The sequence below is a fragment of the Anas platyrhynchos genome, chromosome 9 (genome assembly GCF_047663525.1).
Source record: "Anas platyrhynchos isolate ZD024472 breed Pekin duck chromosome 9, IASCAAS_PekinDuck_T2T, whole genome shotgun sequence".
Lineage (NCBI taxonomy): Eukaryota > Metazoa > Chordata > Aves > Anseriformes > Anatidae > Anas > Anas platyrhynchos.
The window spans coordinates 20,057,844-20,081,546 of record NC_092595.1 but is presented as its reverse complement, the minus strand read 5'-3'; the positions used below and the strand labels follow the sequence as shown (position 1 = coordinate 20,081,546).

General features: G+C 41.8%; 1 protein-coding gene across 4 annotated transcripts in view; it reads right to left on the bottom strand.

Moving 5' to 3' along the window:
• The window catches only part of PXYLP1 (2-phosphoxylose phosphatase 1), a 54,943-nt gene extending 31,910 nt beyond the window's left edge, over positions 1–23,033 (bottom strand). Inside the window, exons 1-2 of one of the 4 annotated variants that reach the window (XM_038183596.2) lie at positions 22,912–23,033; positions 5,913–6,044 (exon numbers count right to left, since the gene is read on the bottom strand). In XM_038183596.2, coding sequence (XP_038039524.1) covers positions 5,913–5,991 — 79 coding nt within the window. In that variant the 5' untranslated portion in view covers positions 5,992–6,044; positions 22,912–23,033. Of the gene's footprint in view, positions 1–5,912; positions 6,045–8,484; positions 8,637–22,276; positions 22,417–22,911 lie in introns of those variants that run through there. The other 3 variants (XM_027464133.3, XM_038183595.2, XM_072042352.1) reach the window with 3 other exon arrangements.
• Positions 23,034–23,703: the final 670 nt, after the last annotated feature.

Below are 23,703 nucleotides of genomic sequence, written 5' to 3'. Positions count from 1 at the left end.
TAAATCTTAAATATAAATTAGTACTTTAAAAAAACCACCAGTCTTATTAGTGGAAAGTCTGTCATGCTTCTGAGCTTGAAGGCAAAATTCGGGAAGGGAGATACTGGTCTCCTTTTAATTCAGTATGCTGGCAGCACATGACAAAAACAAGTTGTCTGCTTCAAGACTTCCTACGTTGTAATTTGTTAGATATGGTTCACTGTAATAAATAAGAAGAATCTGACAATTTTCTTACATTGAACACGTTATCTACTTAAAATAGGCCCAAACTGCAACGCAGCTCCAGCTTCCTGAGCTGAGGAAGCACACCCTGCTCTGCCAGCGGAAAGGCTCAACAGATACACGACGCCCATCAGTTTCCACGTCTATTCGCATCCTCAAGTCCCTGCTGGGTCCCCCTTTCTCAGACCTGCTGAGCACCCACCACACCACAGCTTCCCTGCAGCAGGAGCTGGAGCGAGCAGAGGTGCTGAGCTAAGCTCCAGCTGCTTCCACCTGACTCTTGCACAGATGTACCTGGCCACAAAGCAGGCATGCACACAGCAGCAGTCACGCCAGAAGGGTTGGGATTATTAAAGTGAACAGGCTTCCAAAAGGGGCTGTGCAGCAGCACAGCGATCTCCCTACAGACAACAGCCTGATGGGTTTGCATATGGTGCTCTTCACCGGTCCTCAGAAAATACGAGATGCCCGTAGCACTCAGGCCAATAAAAAAACCTCACTACCTTTCGTGGTGGAGAATCCTGTCTTCTGTTTCATATAACTTATATATGCAATCAAAATCCCCAGTGCAAAACCAGGCAACAGGAAGTACAGTGAAATAAAATTTATTGGAAAAAATAAAAGTCACATCCAGATGGGCTGAAAACACCAACACTCAAGCTGAGACCATCAAGGCAGATTGAGCCCTTAAACAAATGAGGCTCCCCGTGCTTTATGTAAGAGCTAACCAGGTTAGCAGCTGACATTTTAGAAAGCCATGGCAAATACCGATTTTTTTTTCTATAGAAAGACAGGCCTGAGACTGACCAAAGTATCATGGTACTGAGGGAAACAAGCTTCAAGTAGAGAATCCACATATGCAGGATCTGCCTGAGAGCCAGAGCCTTAACAACTTCACAAACACCTGCAGCAGGCTCAAAGGAAAGTTTATAATTTATGGCCACCACAAGGGTGAAGAGCTAGTAGAAAGAGATGCTTTCCCAGTGTAGTTTTAGTCCTTTTGTATTGAATTCTTTTTCTTTAAATACATTTGCTTTATTAAAAAATATATTTACAAGCATTTGACTAAAAAATAAAAATCCATAGTAATTGTCAAGTCAACTTTACAGAGATCACATACTGCATCGTAACAGCACACTTATAAATTTCCTTTTAGTTTGGTTTATTCAAGGTAATTTCGAATATATGTAACTCATTGAAAAATTCTGTAGAGATCCACCTTCAGGCTGCTGCAGTCAGTCACAGATGTTTTAATTTACTGTAAGGTTTGTGCATGCCCTGTAATTGGGTCCTTATGTACTACACCAACCTTAAGGGGTGAAAAAAGAAAGATGATGTCCTGTTCCTGTGCTGATCTGAGCTCTAACCAACATAATTGATGTTGACAGAGTCCTAATGGATGCCTTTCCCCACTGTGAGGCTGCAAGACCACAGCCTGACTGACACAACCCTGACCTCAAACTCGAATCTAGCTGAGCTGCCGTCCTGTTTTGGTACTGTAGGAACCCCCCCAGCCACTGCATTTACAGTCTCTGCACTGCTCTTGTCATTTTACCAAGCACCAAGTAGGAATGAAGACCTAAATCACTGCAACCTTCTCCTCTAGTGGAAAAAAAAGCACAAAGTATCACAACTTGCATTCACTCTGTATGGAAATAAAATACCCAGTGTTGGTCAACGTAATTACAACCACAATTTAAAGAGACAAAAAGGACAGTCCACTATCTAGGACAGGTCATTTCTCCATTCTGCAGTTTTTCTGACAATGCAAAACCAGTTTTTAGTTGTGCCACCAGGACATTAGGAGAGCAATATTCCAGCACCCGATGGAATGGCATTCGATCCAACAAGCCAACCCAGCACATGTTTGACAAACGTGAGCTGCCTGCTCCACAGAGCTGCCTGCTCCACACCACTGGTACCACCGTATCCCACACACAAAGCAGACAGCTTCTGCTCTGGTAATAGGGGGCACTGACAACTGGGTCGTGTCAATCCACTGCAACTATTACAGGGGCAAAACACCGACAGCACTCAGAACCGTTGGCTACTCTCAAAACAGATTTGGAGGAAGCTGTCTCAATGGTCTACCCTGTAAGTTACGCACCAATAGAGAGTCTAACTGCATAGAGCACCAGCCATGGGAAAACCACAGGAAAGAAGATTAGTTTAGACCAGAACTCAGAAACCACTGTACAAAAGAAAGGGTCTAGAAACAAACATGAAAACAGGAAGCAAAGTGACCTGGGTCTGCCCCAGCCTACCAGTATTGAAGGCTCTGATGTCCAGAATCAGTTGTTTTCCCTGCTGTTTGTCTTCCTTCTGTATAAACTTCAGATGTGACAACCATTAGCCCTGAAACAACTGCCTTGGGACTTGCTCTTACAAGGATGGATGGACTTGCATTAAGACTCTTGACACGTATGACACCCATCATCTCCACTTCACCGTGGCTGCAGAAATCGCTGCTTATGAAGCAGCTCCAGACCTTCTGCAACACAGTCTGTTAAAGTAAACCAGCATCAATTTTCGCCTGACCTGAAGTACTGGGCTGCCAAGTGCCGCAAGCAATGCCTGAACCCTTTCAGGTCAAGCGGATAGTAATCTTGTCAGCCATCCCCGCGTACTCTGTGTGACACTGAGTGGGAACCTACAGAAAACCCTCTGAACTTGGGCATTCCCTGCTTGCTTCAGTGCAGAATCAGCCACAAATCACAGGTCTGGCTTCAAATTGCTTCAGTTCTAGGTATGGACAAGAAGGAAAAGGTATCATGCTTACACAGGAGCTAGGCTCTGACCTATAGCAGAAGGTTAAAAAAAAAATAAGGAAGATATGTCCCACTTATGCAATCATGCATTTATGTTATTGTTTCACTTTTCTAAATAAAGTTAGGATGTGGAAGAAGAAACACTTTCAACACTCTCTTCTTAGGAAAGCAGTAGCATGTTTTAAGACAACCAGCCCTCTTCGTCAAACCTGTGTGCTGCTTGCTAACAGAGAATCACAAGCTCACAACAGCCTAGAACATTCGTTCCCACACCAAATGCTTCAAGAGACAGCTCCCATCATCCATGGGTGGGGCATTTTCTAAGTCTAAATGTATGAACTCTCATTTTCATGTTATATGCATATGAAAATGATATGCATATTACATATACATGTCTACACATTATACACACATATCATAGCCATTTTATGATGATTCATTTTCATTCCATGAACTGACTCAAATTACAAAGCAACATCACCAAAATTTGCATCAGGAAGCTTGGAGGGGATCAGAATTTGGAAACTCAATTCTACAGTCTGATGAAAAAGACAATAAGCACATTGCTTTCAGAAAATAACTTTCTACATTAAACAAGACTACATTACTACCACACTGCGTAACAGTGAGAATCAACAAACCTCTGAAATTTGTGTTATCTTAGGGTAACAGATTCAGTGCAAAGGAAGATGTTCAATAGGAAGGACCTCACAATAGCTAAGAAGAAGAAAAATAGCAAATACAGATCTACTAAGTATGTAGTGACACAACAAATAGTTTGAATTTAAAGCAGCAGTAAGTTTTCTTAACAACGTTCTGAAAATTCTCAGGTAGTGATTACTGCTTTGTTGAGTCAGCACGTGGGTTATGTTCTAGTACTTGGGTCACTTTTATCAAAGCATCAGTTACATACTGGTATCTGTCATACTGACTTCTGCTGTGAGGCAGAACTGAAACCATGCTTGCACTGACAATGTATTACAAGTATTTCCTTAAATATTTGCATTTCTGTTTCATCAAAAGCTCTAGTTCAGAATCAAGTATCTCTTCAGTTTAATACTATTCAGGAATAATTTATTTGTATTTATTTATATTTATACATTATTTAGGAATAATAAATTAGAGGAGTATAAAAATTTACAGCTATAATTTATTTGAAAGCAGATCATGATGAACTCACAGAATCTGAACAATTTTGTTGGTGGTTGTGATAGAAGAGAATTTTGCCTTGGCTTTGGAGATGGCCTTTGTGACAATCTTAAATTAACATCTCTACAAGCTGAAGCTGGCAGGAGTTAAAATATTAGGCTACTTAAACTACCTGGTCCCTGCTGGCCTGCACTGCAGCTCTCATTCTGTAAAAACTTCTATATGCATTTTGGTATTGGCCCTAAGCTTTGCAACGGCTGCTTGCTGTAGCTTAAGTGCTTTTTAAAGCACTCCTCAAACTTCTTTAGCTTCTGGTATCCCTCTTGCACAAATGTTATCTCCAAATTAATTGGAAAATTAACTTGCTCTTTCGATAAAAAGTAATTTACTCTCCTGTATACCTACCTTCTCTAAATAAAGCTCATTTTGGTGAAAAAGTCAGTTTCATATTTCAGCTGAAGTTCCTCCAAGACCTTAGCTCTACACACAATTCTTATCAAGCATACAATATCAGGCTTTAGCAATAAAGAGCCTAAATTGATTGCAGCAAAACAAGCTACGCTCAGACCCAAAGGCATGTACTCACAGGAGGCTGAAAAAGCCATTTGGAGCCACAGGTTTCTGTATTACATGCAAACGAGTTTAAAGACAAAAAAAAAAGATAGTAACAAAATCAAAGTTTTCTTTGTTGTTGTTGTTTTGTTCCTTTTTTATTATTTAAATAGGAAGAAAGAAAAAGAAACTGTTCAATATACACAGAAGAAACTAAATCATAACTAATCTCTATTTTTTTTTAGCCACAAGCCAGGAAATTACTCACTCTATGCAAACTGAAAAAATATATACATCTATATATAGATCGGTAGAAGGCTCACAGAGCTTTAAAATATTCTTACATTAAAATCAAATAATTAAGCCATAAAATGGTCTGGATTAGAAAGGACATTAAAGATCATCTCATTCCAACCCCCTGCCCTGGGCAGGGCCATCCCCCCAGCCCAGGCTGCCCCCAGCCCCATCCAGCCTGGCCTCAGCACTGCCAGGGATGGGGCAGCCTGGGCCTGGGCCAGGGCATCACCACCCTCTGAGGGAAGAATTTCCTCCCAGCATCTAATCTAAAGCTACCCTCTTTTAGGTTAAAGTGATTCCCCCTTGTACTATCACCGCACTCCCTCCCCAGCTCTCTTTTTTCTCTTCAGCCCCCTTTAGGTACGGGAAGGCCGCTGTAAGATCTCCCCGGAGCCTTCTCTCCTCCAGGCCAAACAAGCCCAACTCCCTCAGCCTCTCCATAGGCGAGGTGCCCCAGCCCTCTTATCAGCAAATGACCACCCTCTGGATTGATCTATGATTAATTCATGTGAAGCAGAGACCGTGATTTATCTTTTCTTAAATAAACCTACGGATAAGCCAATTCAACTGTTAAAAGTTTCCTAATGCAAGGGCACAAATAAGGAGAAGTTCCAACATCTTTCACAGCAGTTTTCTCAATCCTGTCTAGGCTGATGCAATATAAAATATAAATTGCAGCAAGTTTTACCCAAATGTGTTTGGTTTTATTTCATGGGAGGACTAAGACACTTTCAATTACTTAATTGCACTACAGAACTAAGAATTTCTGAAATAGCCTTACTTGAAAAGATTCTAGATTATATGGATCCCTACATGGCACAAGTATTTAAATGCACAAAAAATGCTTGAGTGACATGTAAGCATGGCTACTTTTTAAAACATATCCATAGAGAGATGCAGACAAGACAAGGAGGACACACTTACAGAACTGTAGACTGAGGCTCAAAAAGGCAAGTAAGGCTGCCAAAGCCAGCAAGAACAGAAAACGGTTTCGGAAAAGCATTATTATTCGTTCTGCTTTCTCTTCATGGTTTCATCTTCACGTGTCAACAATTTCTGCAAACAACAAACAACAAAACATTGGCAAATATACTTCAGATGTGGGAGTATCAGCTAAATCAAAGCAAATTCAAATATCCTTTTGACGGCATCAAGTTACTTCTTAAAGGCAAACACAAGCCGATTCAAACTGCGAACAACAGCATCAAGAAGTTGTCTTGACCCAGTTATGAGATTACATTTCCACAATGCAGAACTTTCAAGTAAATAAAACTCTGCCTTTTCCCATCAGATTCTTTCCTCTTGCTAACACAGGGTTAATGCTCATATCAGAACATTGGCAACAATTAACAGAAGCCTCTTACCCCTAAACAAAGCAATTCACAACAAGAACATTTCTACCTGAGGGCTGTCAAGAGAAGTTTTGTTAAATTATTGCAAGGAAAAACAAAACATACCAAAAAACATAACACATTAAAAAGTTACATCCTTTCCCCTTTTAAATAAAGGTTAAAAAATAGGTTCTCTAACTGGCAGCCCTTTTACAAAGTTCACAATTCTTATTTAATAGAATAAAAACTAAGAAAAAACTGCCAGTAGCACTACACAGAGAATAGAAAAGTATATCAATTTAGGAGTAACACCTTTAGTAATTCTGGAATATTTTTAAATAGCTGTTTTAATGAAGATCAGAATAATATATTTCATATCAATAGATATTTAGGCACACTTCAAAACTCAATTAACTTGTTGCAAATGTTAAAACAAACAAACAAAATAAAACACCCTCTCCTGAAAATACCCAAATATATAAAGAGCACTTCAGCAAATTCTGTGCGCTATTTTGACATGCACACATTTTCCATTGGAAAATGGTCCCAGATAAGGAAGAGGGGGGTGTTGGGGCTCTCCTCTTCCTCTTTGTCTTAAGGGAAGGAAAAAAAAGGGAGGTGAGATGCTCTTATGTGTGAAAGATGCCTTTTCCTAATACTGACAGCATGTTCATGAAATCTGAGATTCTGTGGTCCTTTGAATCGAGTTGTTTATGACAGTACATCCAAGTCAGTTGACAGAAATTAACTTTTTACTTTACTCCAAAGATTTTTCTCATTAGTATTTGAAAATGTCTCATGAATCACTGAATTTCTTGTTTTTATCTATTGTGGTTAGTCCTAAGAAGAATTATTGATCTATGCATTAAGCCAAAGCAATACCTTAGTATTAAGCAATTATTATTACCTTAGTATTAAGCAATACGACCCAGAGTGTAAGCAGTGATCTTTCAGAAATGAAAGAAGTGGCACTAGTGGTGAAATGTTACAGACATGTACATTTTACTGGATTGAGGTCTCTGTCTCATTTTACTTGGAGAACTATCTTCACAGCTTTTGGAAACTGGAAAAACTGAAAGAACTGGAGGTTCTGAGATGAGAAGTAAGAAGCCAGAACTATTACAGTATTTTTCCAAAATGCCAAGAGCGCCATAGTTGGCATGTGCAAGCCGTAATAAAAGAAAAAAAAAAGTCAAAAAAGAGACAGAAGGAATGACTTTAGCAGTGTCAGTTTCACTAAATCATAGCTCATCGGGGAACATCTCAGTGAAAGGTATGCTGAATCTAAACTGCACGAAGCCACTGAAACTAAACAAAGCTGTGAAGGGTGGAAGGTATAAGGGGCTTGGTGAATACAAAACACTAGGAGAGAATGAAGCAGTTAAAACAAACAGATGGGAGAACAGAAGGGGAACCACGGGAAAAGGCAAAATTAGACTTAGACAGGAGGAGAAGGTAAAACATTAAAAAGCTCTCACGAACGAGGGCTCTTGTGCACAGTCCACGCACAGGAACACAGTCGCTGCACAAACAGAACTTCCATAAAAGGGGAAGATCACAAATCAGGAGGAAAAGGGGTAACACCTCAAATTGCCAAAACAGCTTAAGTGTTTAATTAGTTTTCAATCTAGTCACAAGATCAGAAGTTTCAAAGCATTTAGTTTTAATGCAATTAAAAACTGCATTAAAATGCAATATTTTGCATTATATTGCAATAATATAATTATTATTATAATTATATAATAATGCAATAGTTAAGACATTATTAAGGTAGAAAGATTTTCCTTTTAAATATATTTGGCCTGCTAAGTTAGAAGATGCTGTGTTACAATTCATTAGGAGAAGGAACAGTTGCTGTTGAGTGACTGTTAAATAAGAGCCTATCAATACAACTTGTCATCAGCTGTCACTTGGTAACATCAAACTGCCAGGAATAAGGTGAGCGTACAGAAGGCTGAGACCTGAAGCCTCTGCTCCTCAGTGCTGGCACCCGAGGAGCTCCCAGGTAAAACAGGACAGCAAATGCTAAGAAAGAAGACAGCACAGCAGGAATTGCACCCAGCGATGGGAGCATTTGGAAGCATATCATAAGAGGGAAGATAAGATTAAAAAAAATAAATAAATAAAGCCTGAAGGGGAAAAAAAAACAAAACAAAACAATTTACCTCCCCAAAAAACCTCTTTTCCTATGCAGACTGATCACAAAAGAAGCCACACAGCAGACCACATTTTGGGTCTTCACAGAACATACTACCACATAACCAGAGGCTCGTGTGTTGCAGAGCATCTGCTGCGAACATGACATTTGGAAAACATTGATCTATTTACTCTGCACACAGGCCAGAGTGCAGGTCGTGCCCTGGTCTCGCCATGTCCCCTTGTGAGCTCTCGGTACTCTAAGGTCAGTTTTATCAGCATCTGACAGCTCCACGTTCCTGCTCCCAGCTACGGGCCGTGGCTCTTTTGGCAGAGCTAAGCAAGCAGCTGCTGCTTTCAGGGGTGGCTGCACCACGCTGCTGCAACTGGCAGAGCTCTGCACCTGGAGGACAACCCTGGCAGTGGCTTCTGCAAGATGCCAGGAAAGCACTGATTGATATCCACCTCTGGCGAGGATCTTCTGCTCAAGAGAGAATGCAGGTCTGGATAAAGAAGCCCTACAGAAGCCAGAGCTTATTTAGACAATGCTAATTGTAAGCATGACATACATAAGCAGCCTGGATATTCTGAAGAGTAGTTGTTCAGAAAACACCCTATAACTAAAGGCAGATAATTGCTACTTCTGAGGCCCCTTTTTCCTACCTACCTGCAGGACTTTTTTTGCTTTTCAACTTATTCCAAAAGTCTCAGCTTACCACAGCACGCCAGGATGACTCACAGCGTTTAGAGCACCCTCAACCCTTACCTACTTTCACAAGACTATGCCAAACCTGTTCTAATGTAAGGCTCTAGCTGCTGCACGCTCAAACAGGGACAAAAACAGCCTTTCAATTAAAGGCCAGGCCTCGACTAACCTGCAGCTCCCCAGTCCAGCAGCTGCCGTACCCATCCCACTCAGCTTGGTACCAGCAGGGCGCTGCCCCGTGGTGCTCCACATGCAACCTCCCGCCCCGGCACCGCCTTGGCTGCAAAGCAGAGAGACTTTTTTTTCAGGGTTAATTAGCCAAGCTCTCTCTTTTGATTATTTTCGGTCAGGCTCTGAAAACACTTACAAGATCAATGCTTTCAAAGCTCATGTGAAGTCTGATGTGACACTAAACCACTGCTCCTGAACTCCCATACCAATGTACTGATACTGTTATGTCCTCTAAATTATCTGTATCCATCTAGAAGGCAAACCTTGGCAAAACTACATGGCATGAAGTGCAAGCACATTATTACACTGAATCACCATGACAGCCTAAAAAATTGATTTGATTAAAATAGCATGTCTCCATAAATAATCAATAGCACTCTTCAAAGCCTGCCCCAATAGAATCACTTTATTTATGTGATATGGCACATCAAAATGACACACCACTGAAATACACGCAAACAAAAGTGGTCGCAATGAAACAGCGAAGAGAAATAATGCTGTCTTCCTTTTCTGGAGTCACTAAGTCTGAACCTAACTATACACTGAAGACAGATACAAGTGTATTTTGTTGCACACTTACACAGCCTACCAGGGAAAGCAAAAAGCCTACAGACATAAAGTTGATTTGGAGTAACATTCAGAGATCGCTTCAGAAAAACTCATGGAAGAACACAGGGACCCACTTAATAGTATGATGCCTCTATACTGCAGAAGACTACAATCAACTTGAGAGTTTTTTATATTGTAATTGTTTTTTAATGTATCTTTTATCTTTCTTCTACATCTGCAGTTTATTTTCCAACACAAGCCCTGTTTTGAAGGAATCCAAAATGAAGGTGACAGCTCCAGACACAATTATAATGAAGACTGCTGCCTTTATTTTCACGTTAATGAGTGATGTTCCATCAATTATTCCCCAGTCATTTGGCAGCTGACTACCAGGCAGTATATTTGTCATCTACTAATTGCCTGAACATTGGATTTCTGGTTCATTCAGACAGCTGAAGAACTTCATGCTCTTAAATAAGAAGCTGCAAAAAATATCTGAGTAAGCAAGCGGCACAAGCCAAACCTTTTCTTTGGTGATTCAGAGGACTATTTTCTGTTGCTGTTGCTTTTGGTTTTTCATTTTGTCCTGGAAAAATGAAAAATAGTGGCTGGTATCTTGTGGTTATGACCAAATCCACCACTGCTACAAATATCTAGGAAAAGCAATAGGGGAGAGAAGGAACAGGACACTCAGCAGAACCAATGCTGAGGTCAGCACAACCTGCTTAGCTTTTCGTGCTTGTAACGGTCACATTGAGGAAACCCTCACAAAATCCCTGTAGTTAACTGTAACTTCAGCAATTTAAACTGGACTTACTATTCCTGCACCACTGACATTGAATTTTGCACAGCATCATGAAGGAACAAAGCTAGCACCTGCAATATTGTTAATCATAATCCTTCATTTCCTACCAGGAAAAAACAACAACAACAAAGCAGGTATTCAAGTTTTTAAAAGCATTTATGAGAAATTGGTTGCATCATTTATCATCATTAATAAAATTAAGTAAAACCTGCTTGGTAATGTTACTCATGTTAGCCCACCTCATGACTCAAACTGGAAGTAAGCAACCGCAGAAAACACAGAATTTGCGGAGAGTACAAACAGGTCAGCAGCCTGCTGAGCCCTAATAGAAAATAAAAGAGAAGGAAAGACAGGATAAAAAAAGCAACATGTACTACTCCAAAACAGAAAGGAGTGTATTGAACACAGCTACATTTTAATATGTACAGAGTAATTGTTACCTATGAAATGTTTTCAAGATTTTATTTTTGAGCTGCTTAACATTTTAGCTACTGTTTCTGTTACTCAAGTTTAACATTTTCTGGTATTTAGAAAATTAAAATATCTACATCTAAAGTTCTCTTTTCTCCTATTCCAAGTGTCTTCCTTAATTATTCATTTCTAAAATTCTCCTGCTGACACATCTGGTCGTGAGATTCTCGAAAGCTATTGAAAAAGGCACAGCGGCACTGCCCAGTCTGTCAGAGCAGGCAACACAAGCTCTCACTTCATTAAAGTGAAAGGATCAAACAGAGCTCTTACTCTAATAAGTTTTGTCCCTCTATACAGAACTCATTATTTTCACTGTGTAAGTAAATCTGCGTCAGTTTCAAAGCCTTCCCTTTGCTATAGAACCAAGATACAGGTGGTCCACTGAAAAACTCCATCACTTCAAGCATCTAAAAGCTCAGCTGGAAGAGATTTAGAACTAACAGAGCAGTAGCAAGCATCTGAAAACAAGAAGCAGGTGGTAGGTCAGCCCAAGGAATCGAGATTTCAAATCTCCAAAATCCTAGGTGTGATACACTACTTCCACTGCTCAGCTCCAAAGGTTGAAAGACTGAAGGAAGCTGGGACTGCCACAATAACTATGTTTGATGAGGCTGAAAACACTGCTTCAAGGGCCTCTCTCCCAGTAGTTCAACTGGTATTAACGAGTTAGAGGGAAAGCTTGAGGGGTGAGGGAAAGGCAGAAGAATGATGCTTTTCTGAGGGGAAGAAATCACTTTAACTGGTTAATGAGAGATACAGTTATCTTTGTGCACAAATTTGTTTAGAAAAAATAATTTGGCTACTGTGTTTTAAGCATTAAAAAAGTGGAAAAGTAGGGAAGGAGAGAAGGAAGGATGGAACAATAAGTAACTTAAAGACAACAATCCATCATCACCATAAAGAAATATCTCAGGAAACCCCAGGCTGTCTCACGTCAAAAAGAACCTGTAGGTTTCATTAAGATGAAGAGACTGCTCCATATGCTCCTATATGAATGTGATCTTTTGTCTGTCTAAAGTCACCCCAAAGCCGCTCCTCAAAACCTTCTCCCTCAGGGTTTTCTGTTTCAGGGTAAACCCGTTGGCAGAGCTGGGGCTGAGAACAAAAAGTTATTCACCATATATATACCACTCACCATATATATATATGTGGTTATTCACCATATATATGGCCATATTCATATATATTCACCATATATATATGGCTGGATTCTCCATTCCTTGCAGTTGGGGCTGGAAGAAAGAAACAGGGGGCTGGGGAGCGGGATGCATGATGAAAAAGTGGGAAGAAAATAGAACAGATTTCTTTCTTTAAAGAAAAAAAGTATATTTTTTTTGGCTGATTTCCTACACTGCACATTCTTCCCCTTCGAAATAACCACCACTTAGCCAGTAACTTTGAGAACCAAACATTCAGGTTGAACCAATATCAACTTCAAATACCAAGGTTTTGTTTTGTTTTTCAATAGAATACTCAGGTTATATTAAAAAAAAAAAAAAAAAAAAAAAAAAAAAAAAAGCTGGATTAGGAGAGAAAAAAAGATGCTGTAACAGGACTGGCTAAGAAGTGAAAGAGACATAAATCTAATTTTTGTTGCAAGTTTCAGAAAGTTCACCAGACATGGTGTCACAATATCCCAACTAGTGATGGAGCAACAGGAGACATCAAGCTGTAGGCAGGCAGGTTTCAGCAGTTCTGGTTCCCACAGAAGCATTTATCATGAAGTATCTTAATATTTTTATGAAGCCACGGAACCACATAAACATAACTAACTCATCATTGGTACAATGCCAGCCTAAAGGGTAGTTTGTTAGACAGAAAAGCATATTCCCAAAAGCTGTTTATGTCAAAGAAAAAAAAGTCACAGACTTCAAAGACACCCTGTATGCCACTGGATTTTATAATCGAGAAGAGTTGCTTTGCATTCAAAGTGATGAAGGGACTACTGCTCGTACTGCAATTTGATTACACCTTGTAGATAATCCCCTGCTCTCAAAACAAAAGGTCCACTGGACTCTCAAATCTTAGCTTTTAAACCCCAAGGTACACAAGCAGGTAACAATGAACATCTTATACAGCATCTCCAAACCTGTCTCAAAACTTTCAGACTGGAGCAGGACTGTCACACAGTTTTCTGCCACAAATTCTGGGAATGCAGTTTTTGGGTTACAGCCAGAGTACATCCTTGAAAGGGTGGTTTCCAGCCTTTCAATTCTGTCCTACTCAAATCACCAGCGTGAGTTCCCTACAGGTGCAAGCAGAACAAGTTTTCCGTATAGCTTAACTTTGCATTTAATTTCTGATGGTCCAAGTCCTTTAGAATTCATTTGTTTTATTTAAACTTGAACCTCCAAGTTGATGAAAATTTTAAAACTGAATATAAACACAGCCATGCAGAGACTTCTACATTCAAGATCTGTTTAGCACATGAATGTTGCAGCTAACGTAATGTTCTCTTAGAACAACTATCTTTTATGGGTTTCCCAGCACTGGAGGTTGACTTATTTTGCAGACAGGGATCTCCTTGTTTCTGGAGGCTGACTTCTATCAGCTTTCTGATGAAATCATGCCCACGTTTTCTTGAACAAAGTTAAACTGAAAAATGTGTGGGAACTGTTAAAGAGCACGAAAAGATGATTAAGTATTTGATTCTTTTATCTTTTTCACACTTCCACAGAACAGTTTAGATATATTCATTTACCTCCCCTGTACTCTGACCACTACCCATCCTACAAGGGATCACTACTAAAAGTAGTAGATCCCTTGTAGGGATCACTTTTGCCTTTGACAATCCAAACAAGGCATTTTTGAAGAAATGTGATGTGCATGACTTGTAAATACATCCCTTCTATTCAGCAATGCTTCAAAATTGCACCTTGAAACACTTGAACACTGAAAGTGTTTTGTAAGACCTAACACAATCATTTCTGACACGTGGTCATTAAAGAATATCAGCACTGCAATTACTTCTGCGCAATCACTAGCACTATTACGAAGAGAAAGCAAATAAACACATGAGCTAACATAAAGATGAAGGGAAGCAGAGTGCAACAATACTATCTTTTCCTTCTCCGATCTCTCTGCTATTCCTAAAATGCTCAGTAAATATATCAAAGAAGTTCTGAAGAGCTGCAATTGAGATGTCATCTCTACATGTTCTTCCCACAAAATATACGTATGTATATATATATTTTAGTCTCCTTTCCCCTCTTTCCAGACCACTTCCCCTTGTAACAATCCAACACAGAGACAGCTGCCTCCGTGCCCTGGCCCTAGCAGCATACTGACAGCAGGGGCTTTTCCTCCTACCAGCTTTGCTACTCTCTCTATAAAGAACAGTGCTTGCTCCCATCAGCCGTGACACAGAGATGACGTGCACATGCCTAGAGGAACTTATTAGAGTCTAAATTAGCTCTGGCAGTAAACAAATGAGAAAAACAGGATTGCTCGTAGAGTGCATTACACATTCTGTAAGTGTTTCTGTCTGTAGGCTCCTTTATGTCTCCTTACTTTGTGCCAGATTCAGACATCCGCATAGATCACAGGATGAAGCAATGATCACCATCAAAATTCATGCTTGCCAGCTCATTTATTTTCCCATTTTCCATGAGTGCTTTTAGTTACTCGTGTTAGTCCCTGATGTTCAGCCCTCCCACCTCCTTCCAGGGCACTGAGAGCCAGCAGGATCTCGCTGTGGAGCTCCACATGAAGGGGAGCAGGCAGGTAGGGGGGACACGGCACCCCTGGGAGCTCCTTCAGCAGAGATGCACACACGTGGACGATGACCAAGCACTGACTTCTCCAGTGATTGCTGCCTGCCCCTCCCCAGCTGTCATGCTGATCACATTTTTCATCAGGTGTGCAGAGGAGTCCCTTGGCTTTCACTTGGTGCCGTGCAGTTCTTCCCGTCGGGGCTGTCTTCCAGAGGCCCTCGTTGTGTCTCGCACCACTGCAACCCAGGTCTGCTCCCTCCAGTCTGGTCCCTTTACAACACCTGGACAGCCCGGTATTTCCAAGTCCCACCCAACTGATTACTTTTTCACCCTCTCTAGTTGGCTTTGGGCAACCTCAAGCCTGTCAGTTTGTGTATATTCCAGGGACCACCTACCATGGTTCATATATACTGCACGTCCCTGTACCCAAGGCATATGTAACACTTCTTGCACAGTATTTCTCTTTTCTTGGTTATTTGAAAATACAAAACAAACCAAAAAAAAAGTATGTGCAAAATTTGGAAACAGATCCCAAGAGATTACTTAAACTCTTGTGGTCAGCGAAACATTTTTATTTAAGGCAGTCCTTATGTCACTGCTTGCGAGCACTAAGTATGACCCAAGCTTTAAACAGGGACAAATGCTATGATGCCACACAACATACCTATGTTATCTTGCTGGCCTTCTTTCTAAACTAGTCCTCTACCAAGGCAGACACCAAAACACAGGGACAAAAACACGCTGGAGAGGATTGCTACCGTTTTTATTTCTACTTCACAGTTTACAAAGACCAGGCTAAAGCCAAACATGCCCTCATTACAATCAAGTTGCACTGCTGCATTTTTTTATTTTTTTTTTTTTAAGTTGTAGTGGCTGTATTATCAATTTCTACTAACATGAGAAAAAAAAAGTACAGTCCCTTAGGCTTTAACACCTATGCACTTGAATAGAAAAAAACACAACTGAACTAAATAGGACGTATATGTTAGCTTGTTATAATAATGAACACAAAATACAGATTTGCTACACTCCTATCAGGTAAAATAAAGAACAATGCCTACCAAATAACAGGAAAAAGCATCACAGAAAGCTCATTAATGACATACCCTTCCACAGCAAATCAGAGCCATTCAGAAAACACACTGTTTTCTTTCCAGCTACACAGAGGAACTGCACACCAGTAAAAAAAAAAAAAAAATTCACATTCTCCAAGCCACACTAGTCTTCCTTTGACCACTGCTTTGAGGACAGGCTTTATAAAGAAACATATTTGTAGCAGACTGATTCGCTGCTATAGATAAAAGATTTTCAGAACATATTCTTTGCATCAAACCATACGGAAAAAAACGTTCTCTATTAATGGCATTAAAACAAACACATGCTGCTGCCATCTGCATTTCTTTTCTAAACACTTCAAAGAACCAAAATCTCTTGCATTCTGTTCCCAAACCCTCTTTCCCTCATCAGGACTACCCATTTTTATGCTGTGCCAGCTACAAACCTGTCCAAATGATTAATAATAATAGAAACCAACCAAACAAAAAACAAACAACAACAACACACAAAGCCCCTAGTTCTCAGGAATCTACACATTTCTGATTGCCAAAATGATGGCAGAGAAAGATCACTTCATTCAAAAGGAAAAACCACCCCTATCTCCCACATTGCTCAGATTGCACCAAATAACATGAAGATAGATAAGATTTTGCATTTAGGATGCAGATTTTAAGCTACGTTTTGAACATGATATATAGCATGGGCTACTTTCTTTCAAATCAGAGAAGCCTCGCTGTTGTGTTAAAAATCTATCTATACAATCCAGTCTAAAACCAAATCTGCCAAATGAAAAAGCATTATACAGTATTTAAATAACTCTGGAACATAAACCATTCCTCCTTTTACAAATCAGACTTGATAGCTCACCCAAATCATCAGTAATTAAAACACTACATCAATTCCCCTGCTAGCTTAACATCTCTCCTCTCATTTGCACATTCCTTTCAGGAACCGTTGAGTTTCCTCACTTTGGTTTTCCATTAGGTCTCATTCAGTTTCCTTGTTTCAAAAGCAAATATATGAGAGCATGAAATATTTCCAGGATGAGGTGCCCTTGACTTTTTGTTTTTCTTTGGTCCGTTTAAAACCTTAGTTGGAGAGATCCTTCTATTCAGGCAAACTTCTCTATACATGCTTTGACCTGGCCTTGACTAGCTCTTTTTGCTTGAAAACTAAGTCACTGTCCTACCACTTAACAAAACTTTAATACCTCAGAAAACCTGTCATAAGCCCAACTCTTAGTCAACCTCTTCAGCAGCATCACCACATGCCTATTCCTTTTCCCATCCAGCAATAGGTCACGCACTTCTGCTTTGCTGAACTGCAGGGAAAGTAAAAACAAAAACAAAGGAAGTGCTTGTGCTTCCTTAAAGGAAGCCGAGCAACTCTTTTTCAACATTATTATAGAACTTGAAAGAAACCTTACGATTTTGATGGCTCCAAGCCAGAACTGAATCCTAATTGGCAGCAAAACCATTCCAGAACATACACAATTAAATAAGTCTTAAAAAATAGCACCAGAATTTAATGATTTTTAATTTTAAAGTGGTATACCATATGCTCATAATTGTATGAGCATAGATCGTAATCAGACACAGATCACAGCCAGTGGCTGATCAGATAACACTACAGCTCCAAAAAGCACACAGAGGCAAAGCACTTAACATACTTTAATTGTTATCCATTTTATTTTTTTTTTTTTAGTTAATATTTTTATAGTTCACAGCTTCAATTGTTTGAGCAATCTCCTGCCTACTGTAATGCTGCCCTCTGTGTGCATTTCCAATACGAACCATCAAATGCTCTGGACACGAACCCACCTCCCCCTGGCAGGGTTTGTAAGCTGCTGCAGAAACCTCTTCCTGGCCCCAACTTTGAGAGAAAACATTGTGGGGATACACTCAATGCTAACTGCAATCAACCAGTGAGGTCAGGTTGAATAAATAGATCAGATAAGAGATTTAGATTGGGAAGCTCCTAAGTGGAGGAAGCAGTTTATGTTGCCACACCAGGTCTGATTCATCCTACCCCACATTTGAGATGATATTTGTATGAAGGAAAGTACCTTCCTCTGCGTATCTGCCCTGCCGCTCAAGTTAGACAGATCTGAGGATAAGACCCAAGCTCCCAAGTCTCTCCTTATTCTTTTCATTTCAGATGATCTTATACTGGGCCTGGTTTCAACCTGGGTCTGTTTCAGCTCATACTGACAGAAAAGGACTAGGACTTTATTCAGCAATTTAGTCATTTTCCTGCAACCTAACCCCAGAATGGTTATCAGACATGCATTAGTGGACACTCAATATTTCCTGCTCCTCTTCTTCCCCACAACACTCCATACGACTGCTAACTCGCCTGGGTGCTGAGCAGATGAATGAGGAACAATGCAGGCATCATCCTGGGAGCGCTGCCGTGCTGCTTTGCAAGGCGGGACGGGACACCCGTTCTTTCCCCAGTCCTCATGGCAGCAGCACAAATTAACCCTGAGATCACGTCATCTTACAGCTAGAGACAACGTAAGCACAACGGTGTGGGCAGGCTGGTTATTCCTTCAAAAGGAAACATAAAAATAGATTTAGGTAAACAGTGCTGGCGTTAAACGTTACATCCCAGCATTTCATTTGGAAGTCTGATTGCAAACGTTTTTGTTGCTTAGCTCCAGGAAGTTTATTTCAGAATGTATTGGCCCATCAGAAGCTTCTCACGAAGGTAACCCGAAGTCTTCACAGGCAGAAATGCCTGCCTGTGCTACCCCCAGAGCAATTAGCTAGCCAGCACAACAGCCAGAGATGTGAGGAAGATGAACAAAGCATAAAAAAATATGGAAAGGTAGAGTGTCACTATTGCTTGTCCTTTTAAAGTAACCTTTGACAACGTAATACACGTGATATTCACAGGATCTCTTTTTTTTTTTAAATCACTTCAGAGTATCAACCAACAAAAACAGTGCAGTTTATTCCACTGCATAAGTGTGGAATTTATTATAGGGGACCTGGAGTCAAAGTCACGGTGTTTTGTTTTTTCCCCTCAACGGAAGACATTTATCATTTGACAGCTTTCTGGGGGAAACTGACTTCATTCTTGTCACATGAAAAGTTTGATGGTGTCATAAGAACTACGGATGAAACAGCTGGAAAACACTTACTGAATACTACGTCTGAACAGCATTTCTGATCAAGTCTTTATCAAGCAGCGAGAAAAAATAAGCCTAATTATTTCAGCTTCCAAAAATCTGTTATGTGCAAGAAATACGCCAATTCTGTAGCTTTTCAGTGCCCAGTTTATCTCTTTTTAATCAATACGAAGTAGCCTGTCAATCTTGCTCTGAAACTGTTCCCTACCATCAGCACCATTCAGTGATAATCACACATTTATCACCCACCTTTGTAGCCCTCCTGACAAAGGCTCCTATTTCATTATAGCACTGCACAATACAACAATGCTTTTTTTTTTTTTTTGGCTCTTCACGACCAACCATTACATTTTATGACTCAGGCATTGACTGGGAACACTAAAAATGACGTTATCTGATAAAAAAAAAAAAAATCATACAGAAATGGTGATTCTAACAGCACCCTTTCCCACACTGTTTCTTCGATGAGAAAATCTCACCCAGCTGTAACCAGAGACCCCCCAGTACCTTCCAGACAAACAAGTGCATTTAATTTGAATGCTAAAATACACCCAATGCCACAAAGCAAGCTATGTGGTCAAAGCTCACATGTTCCCATATAGATATAAAACCCATATATATATTTCAGTAGGAAATTTTATTGTTAAAAAATTAAAAACTTCCTGCCCTGAATGATTTACGAAACCAAACGCTTGCTTAACGGGACTCCATTCAGATTTCATCAAAGCACTGCCTGAATTTAACAGAACATGAAGCATGTCACAGTCTGTATCACATTTCTGATATCTTTCTGGAAAGTTCCTACATAAACCTTCAGCCATCATCATCCAATACAGAGCTTTACAATCAACTGTTTCCATTTATATTTATACTTCTGTGCAATTTATACCATACTAGAGTCTGCATTTATCATAGAAGGCGTTCTGAAAATCATTTCAAAAGACCAAGTGTGTTTTACAGCACAATCTTTGTACAACATTATTTTAGTACAATTCCAGTTAAATTACCACAAACCTAAAAATCATGCAAGTAGAAATCCTGTATGGAATTTACTTTTCTAGCCTCCTCCCAGGCATTTGTCATTCCTTCTCATTTTTCAACACAATTTAAGCTTTTATTTTCAAACTCAAGCTAGCTTATTTCTAAATACAACCTTCTAAGCATGAATCAATGCACTGCTCGCTTACTGACTCTTCTCACAGCAAGTCAAGACTACAGCTACACTCAAACACTGTTCCAATCTAACCTCCTGCCTAAACACTTTTGAACCAAACCCCACTGAACCACTGACATCCTCTTTAAACAAATGCTTCCTCACCTTCAAGGCTGCCGTCTTGCAGCACTTCTCTGTGCTGGTCGAGACCCTGCCAACACAGCTGAGCTTCCAGGCTCCTCCTGACCCTTTTGAACAACCAAGGCACCACCACCTCCTCTGTAGCACCTGACATAAACCCTAAGTCAAACCATACCTAAATCATGAAGCACATGTTAGTAGGTGGCTTAGCATTTCATTCCTATACTTGTGTGATGCATGTTTGTCAGCAACATGCATCTCACAGTGGAGGATTCTTGCATGCTAACTGCAAGTGTTTTTTGTATTAGAATAAAAACCTTGGGAAGAGGAAGAGAATATGCAACCAGACCTGAACTTAAATCCAGATATAAGCCACTCTTAGTACTACATCAATCTGTCATTCATCTACTGAGCAATAAAATGCAGATACACTTAAGATACAAGCCTTTTATAAATTAAAAAAAGCCTTTTAAGAACAACAACAAAATCTGCAACTTCAGCAAGAAAAGCATCCCAAAAAAGTCAACCTAATTTCAAAGCTCTCATACGAGGTTATGAAAAGGAACAAAGACCTACATTAGAAATCTCACAGGATGCTCATGGTTTCCTTTGTCTAAGGAGGTCACGAGGGAGAAGTAGCAAGAACACAGCCCCTAGTGCAAAGCCACTGGAGAAAGCAAACTTCACGGGAGTCGGTAATCCTGCACACCTTGAAGCACTGGTTGTGTGTTTGCTCATTCCAAGATGCCCATTTTTTAAGCTAATAAAAGCACGATAGAAATAAGAATGTGCTTACTGAAAGGCGAGGTCATAACTATAAAACTGAAACAACATAACTAAGTGCAAAAAGTCTAAGCAGGCTGGAGACCACTGCACAAAGGTCCTTACGGCCACCGCTGTCAGCCCCTCACGAGAGCAGGCTCCTGCTGAACAGGGGGAGCTGTTTTAGCGCATAGTGAATTTTATAAAAATTGATGTTTCAGCACTGCTAAGTTTACATAAAATATTTAAAAGACTACAATTAAAAGCCACTAGTGAGAGGAACATATGTGCTTTAACTGCGCGCGCTACTTTTAGTTACCTTTCTGAGGAGATTAAAATTAAGCAGCTTTGCTTTCATCCCACTCACACCCTCCCACTACAAAGTCTGCCTGAGCAAATCCTCCTGCTACAGACGTCAAAACAGGGCATAAGCATTACAGCGACTTATTGCCAAAACGCGTTGGTTTAATATCCCATTATTATCGTAATACTGGCACAATAACTTATTGTACGTGACAGCTTTTGCAGTTAGTCAGGGACAGATCCTCTTACTCCGGAGTTTCTTCATGAACCCAGACGGGTATTTGCGGAACGTGCAGCACAGCAGACGGAGGGGCTGAGGGCGATGAGATGCTCATTACAGGCCCCAGCGCCAGACACAACCGAGTCTGAGCGGGGCAGCGCTCCCAGCCTCCTGCCCTGCCCTGCCCTCACCTGGAGCAACCGGGCCAGCAATTCAGGTCACGGGATTTACCGAGCACGCCGCTGAGCCACTGACTTTCTATCATTTCCGACAAAACACTTTCACAGACACGTATTTTTTTAGCGGGAGGGCCGAGGAGCCCCCGGTGTGGGAGCACAACGCGCGGAGCCCGCCCGTGCCCCGGGGCTGGGGGCTGCCCCCGGGAGCAGCCGAGCCGGGGCTAAGGCACGTCCGAGGGCAAGGCTCGCTGCCGAGCACGCTGAACACAACCAGCGTGGGAAAGAAAGAAAGAAAAAAAAAAAAGAGAGAGAGAGAAACCCGCACAAGTTGCTCGCCCCCCTCCCCTCCCCAGCACAGCGGAGCCGCCCGTGCCCCCCGTCCCGCAGCCTCCCCCTGACCTGCCCGCGCTGCCGCCTTCTCTTCCTCCTCCTCGTTCTCGTCCCGGGGCCGGGGCCGCTGCCCGCCGCCACGCCACGGCTGGGGCTGGGGCTGGGCAGCCCGCCCCGCGCCCCGGCTCCGCCGAGCACCGCCCTCCGCGGGGCTGCCCCCGGCCCTCCCCCGGCCCGGCCCTCCCCGCTCCGCCAGGCCCGGCGCTGAGGGGCGCCCCCGGCCGGGCCCGAGGCAGGCGGCGAAATGGCTGCTGCCGGCGGAGAGCCGTGTGGCCGGCGGTGAGGAGATGGACGAGTGAGAGCGAGGGAAGGCTCCTCGGAACTCACCCGGTGCCCACTGCCGGCGAAGGCAGCTCCCGGCTCAGGCTTTCCCCCTCCCCGACGCGGATTGTCCGCCAGGAGGGGTGCTCATGTAATCCCACAGGCTGAGCGTCTCTCCCGTACACCGATTTGTCGTCCGTCCCTACCACAGATGCTGAAACGCATGGTAGAGATGCAGGGAGTGCCCCAAGCCCCTTCGTGCTCCCCCTGACACATACACACAGAACCACGTTGCTGTGGGTTTTTGTCGTGTCCCACGGCGAGCAGGATGGCCACACGCTGCCCAGTGCCCCCAGTACCACCGCCAGCTTCCCACCGCTCACCTGCCTGCCCTCCGCTCCTGGGTCACGGTGACCTGCGGTCACAGCCCTGTCCACACAGGCATCAAGCCAGATTTGCTCTTTGACACCGTGCACCTATGGCCAACGTGCCTACCAAGGAGACTGGGCGTGTTTTTTCCAGCTGGACTGGTGCATCTGCCACTGGTGTGACTGCAGCTGGCTGTGCGCTGAGGTTCTCCACCCTCCTGCTTTCTAGGAAAGGACATAGGAATTCGGGGAGGTTTGACCAACAGATTGCACAGGGTTGCAGAAACTGACCTGCAGCTGGACAGCCACAAGACCCGAGCCTTTCCCTCCTGCCACCCTTTATAAACCATACCCAGATCCGCACAGCAGCACGGCACTGGCCTGCCAACCAGCAGCTGCTCAGCACATACACAGAAGCTGCCTTCTTTCCAGCCAGCAGCATCACACCAGTTTAGAGCTAATCCATCATCACGGCTTTTTTTTTTTTTTTTTGAATAAAACAAGTGCCAACAATCTGAACAAAACTGTTTCACGGAGGAGAAGAAGAGAAATCATGGGACCCTAGCTGCAGAGCAATAAGATTTCCAACTACCATGCACTAGATCACTGTAGGGCATAGCAGGATTGCAAAATGCCCAATATTACCACAAAGAAATTTGGCCTTCTTTACCCAGAAAGCAGAGTACATGCTTTACAAAAAAATCATCTCCATATGGAAACAATGATTTATGATGACAGCAAGTGCTTGCCCCTACAGTTGTACATGTATTTCCACCACCACCCAGAACAAAGTGCAATTCACAAAGG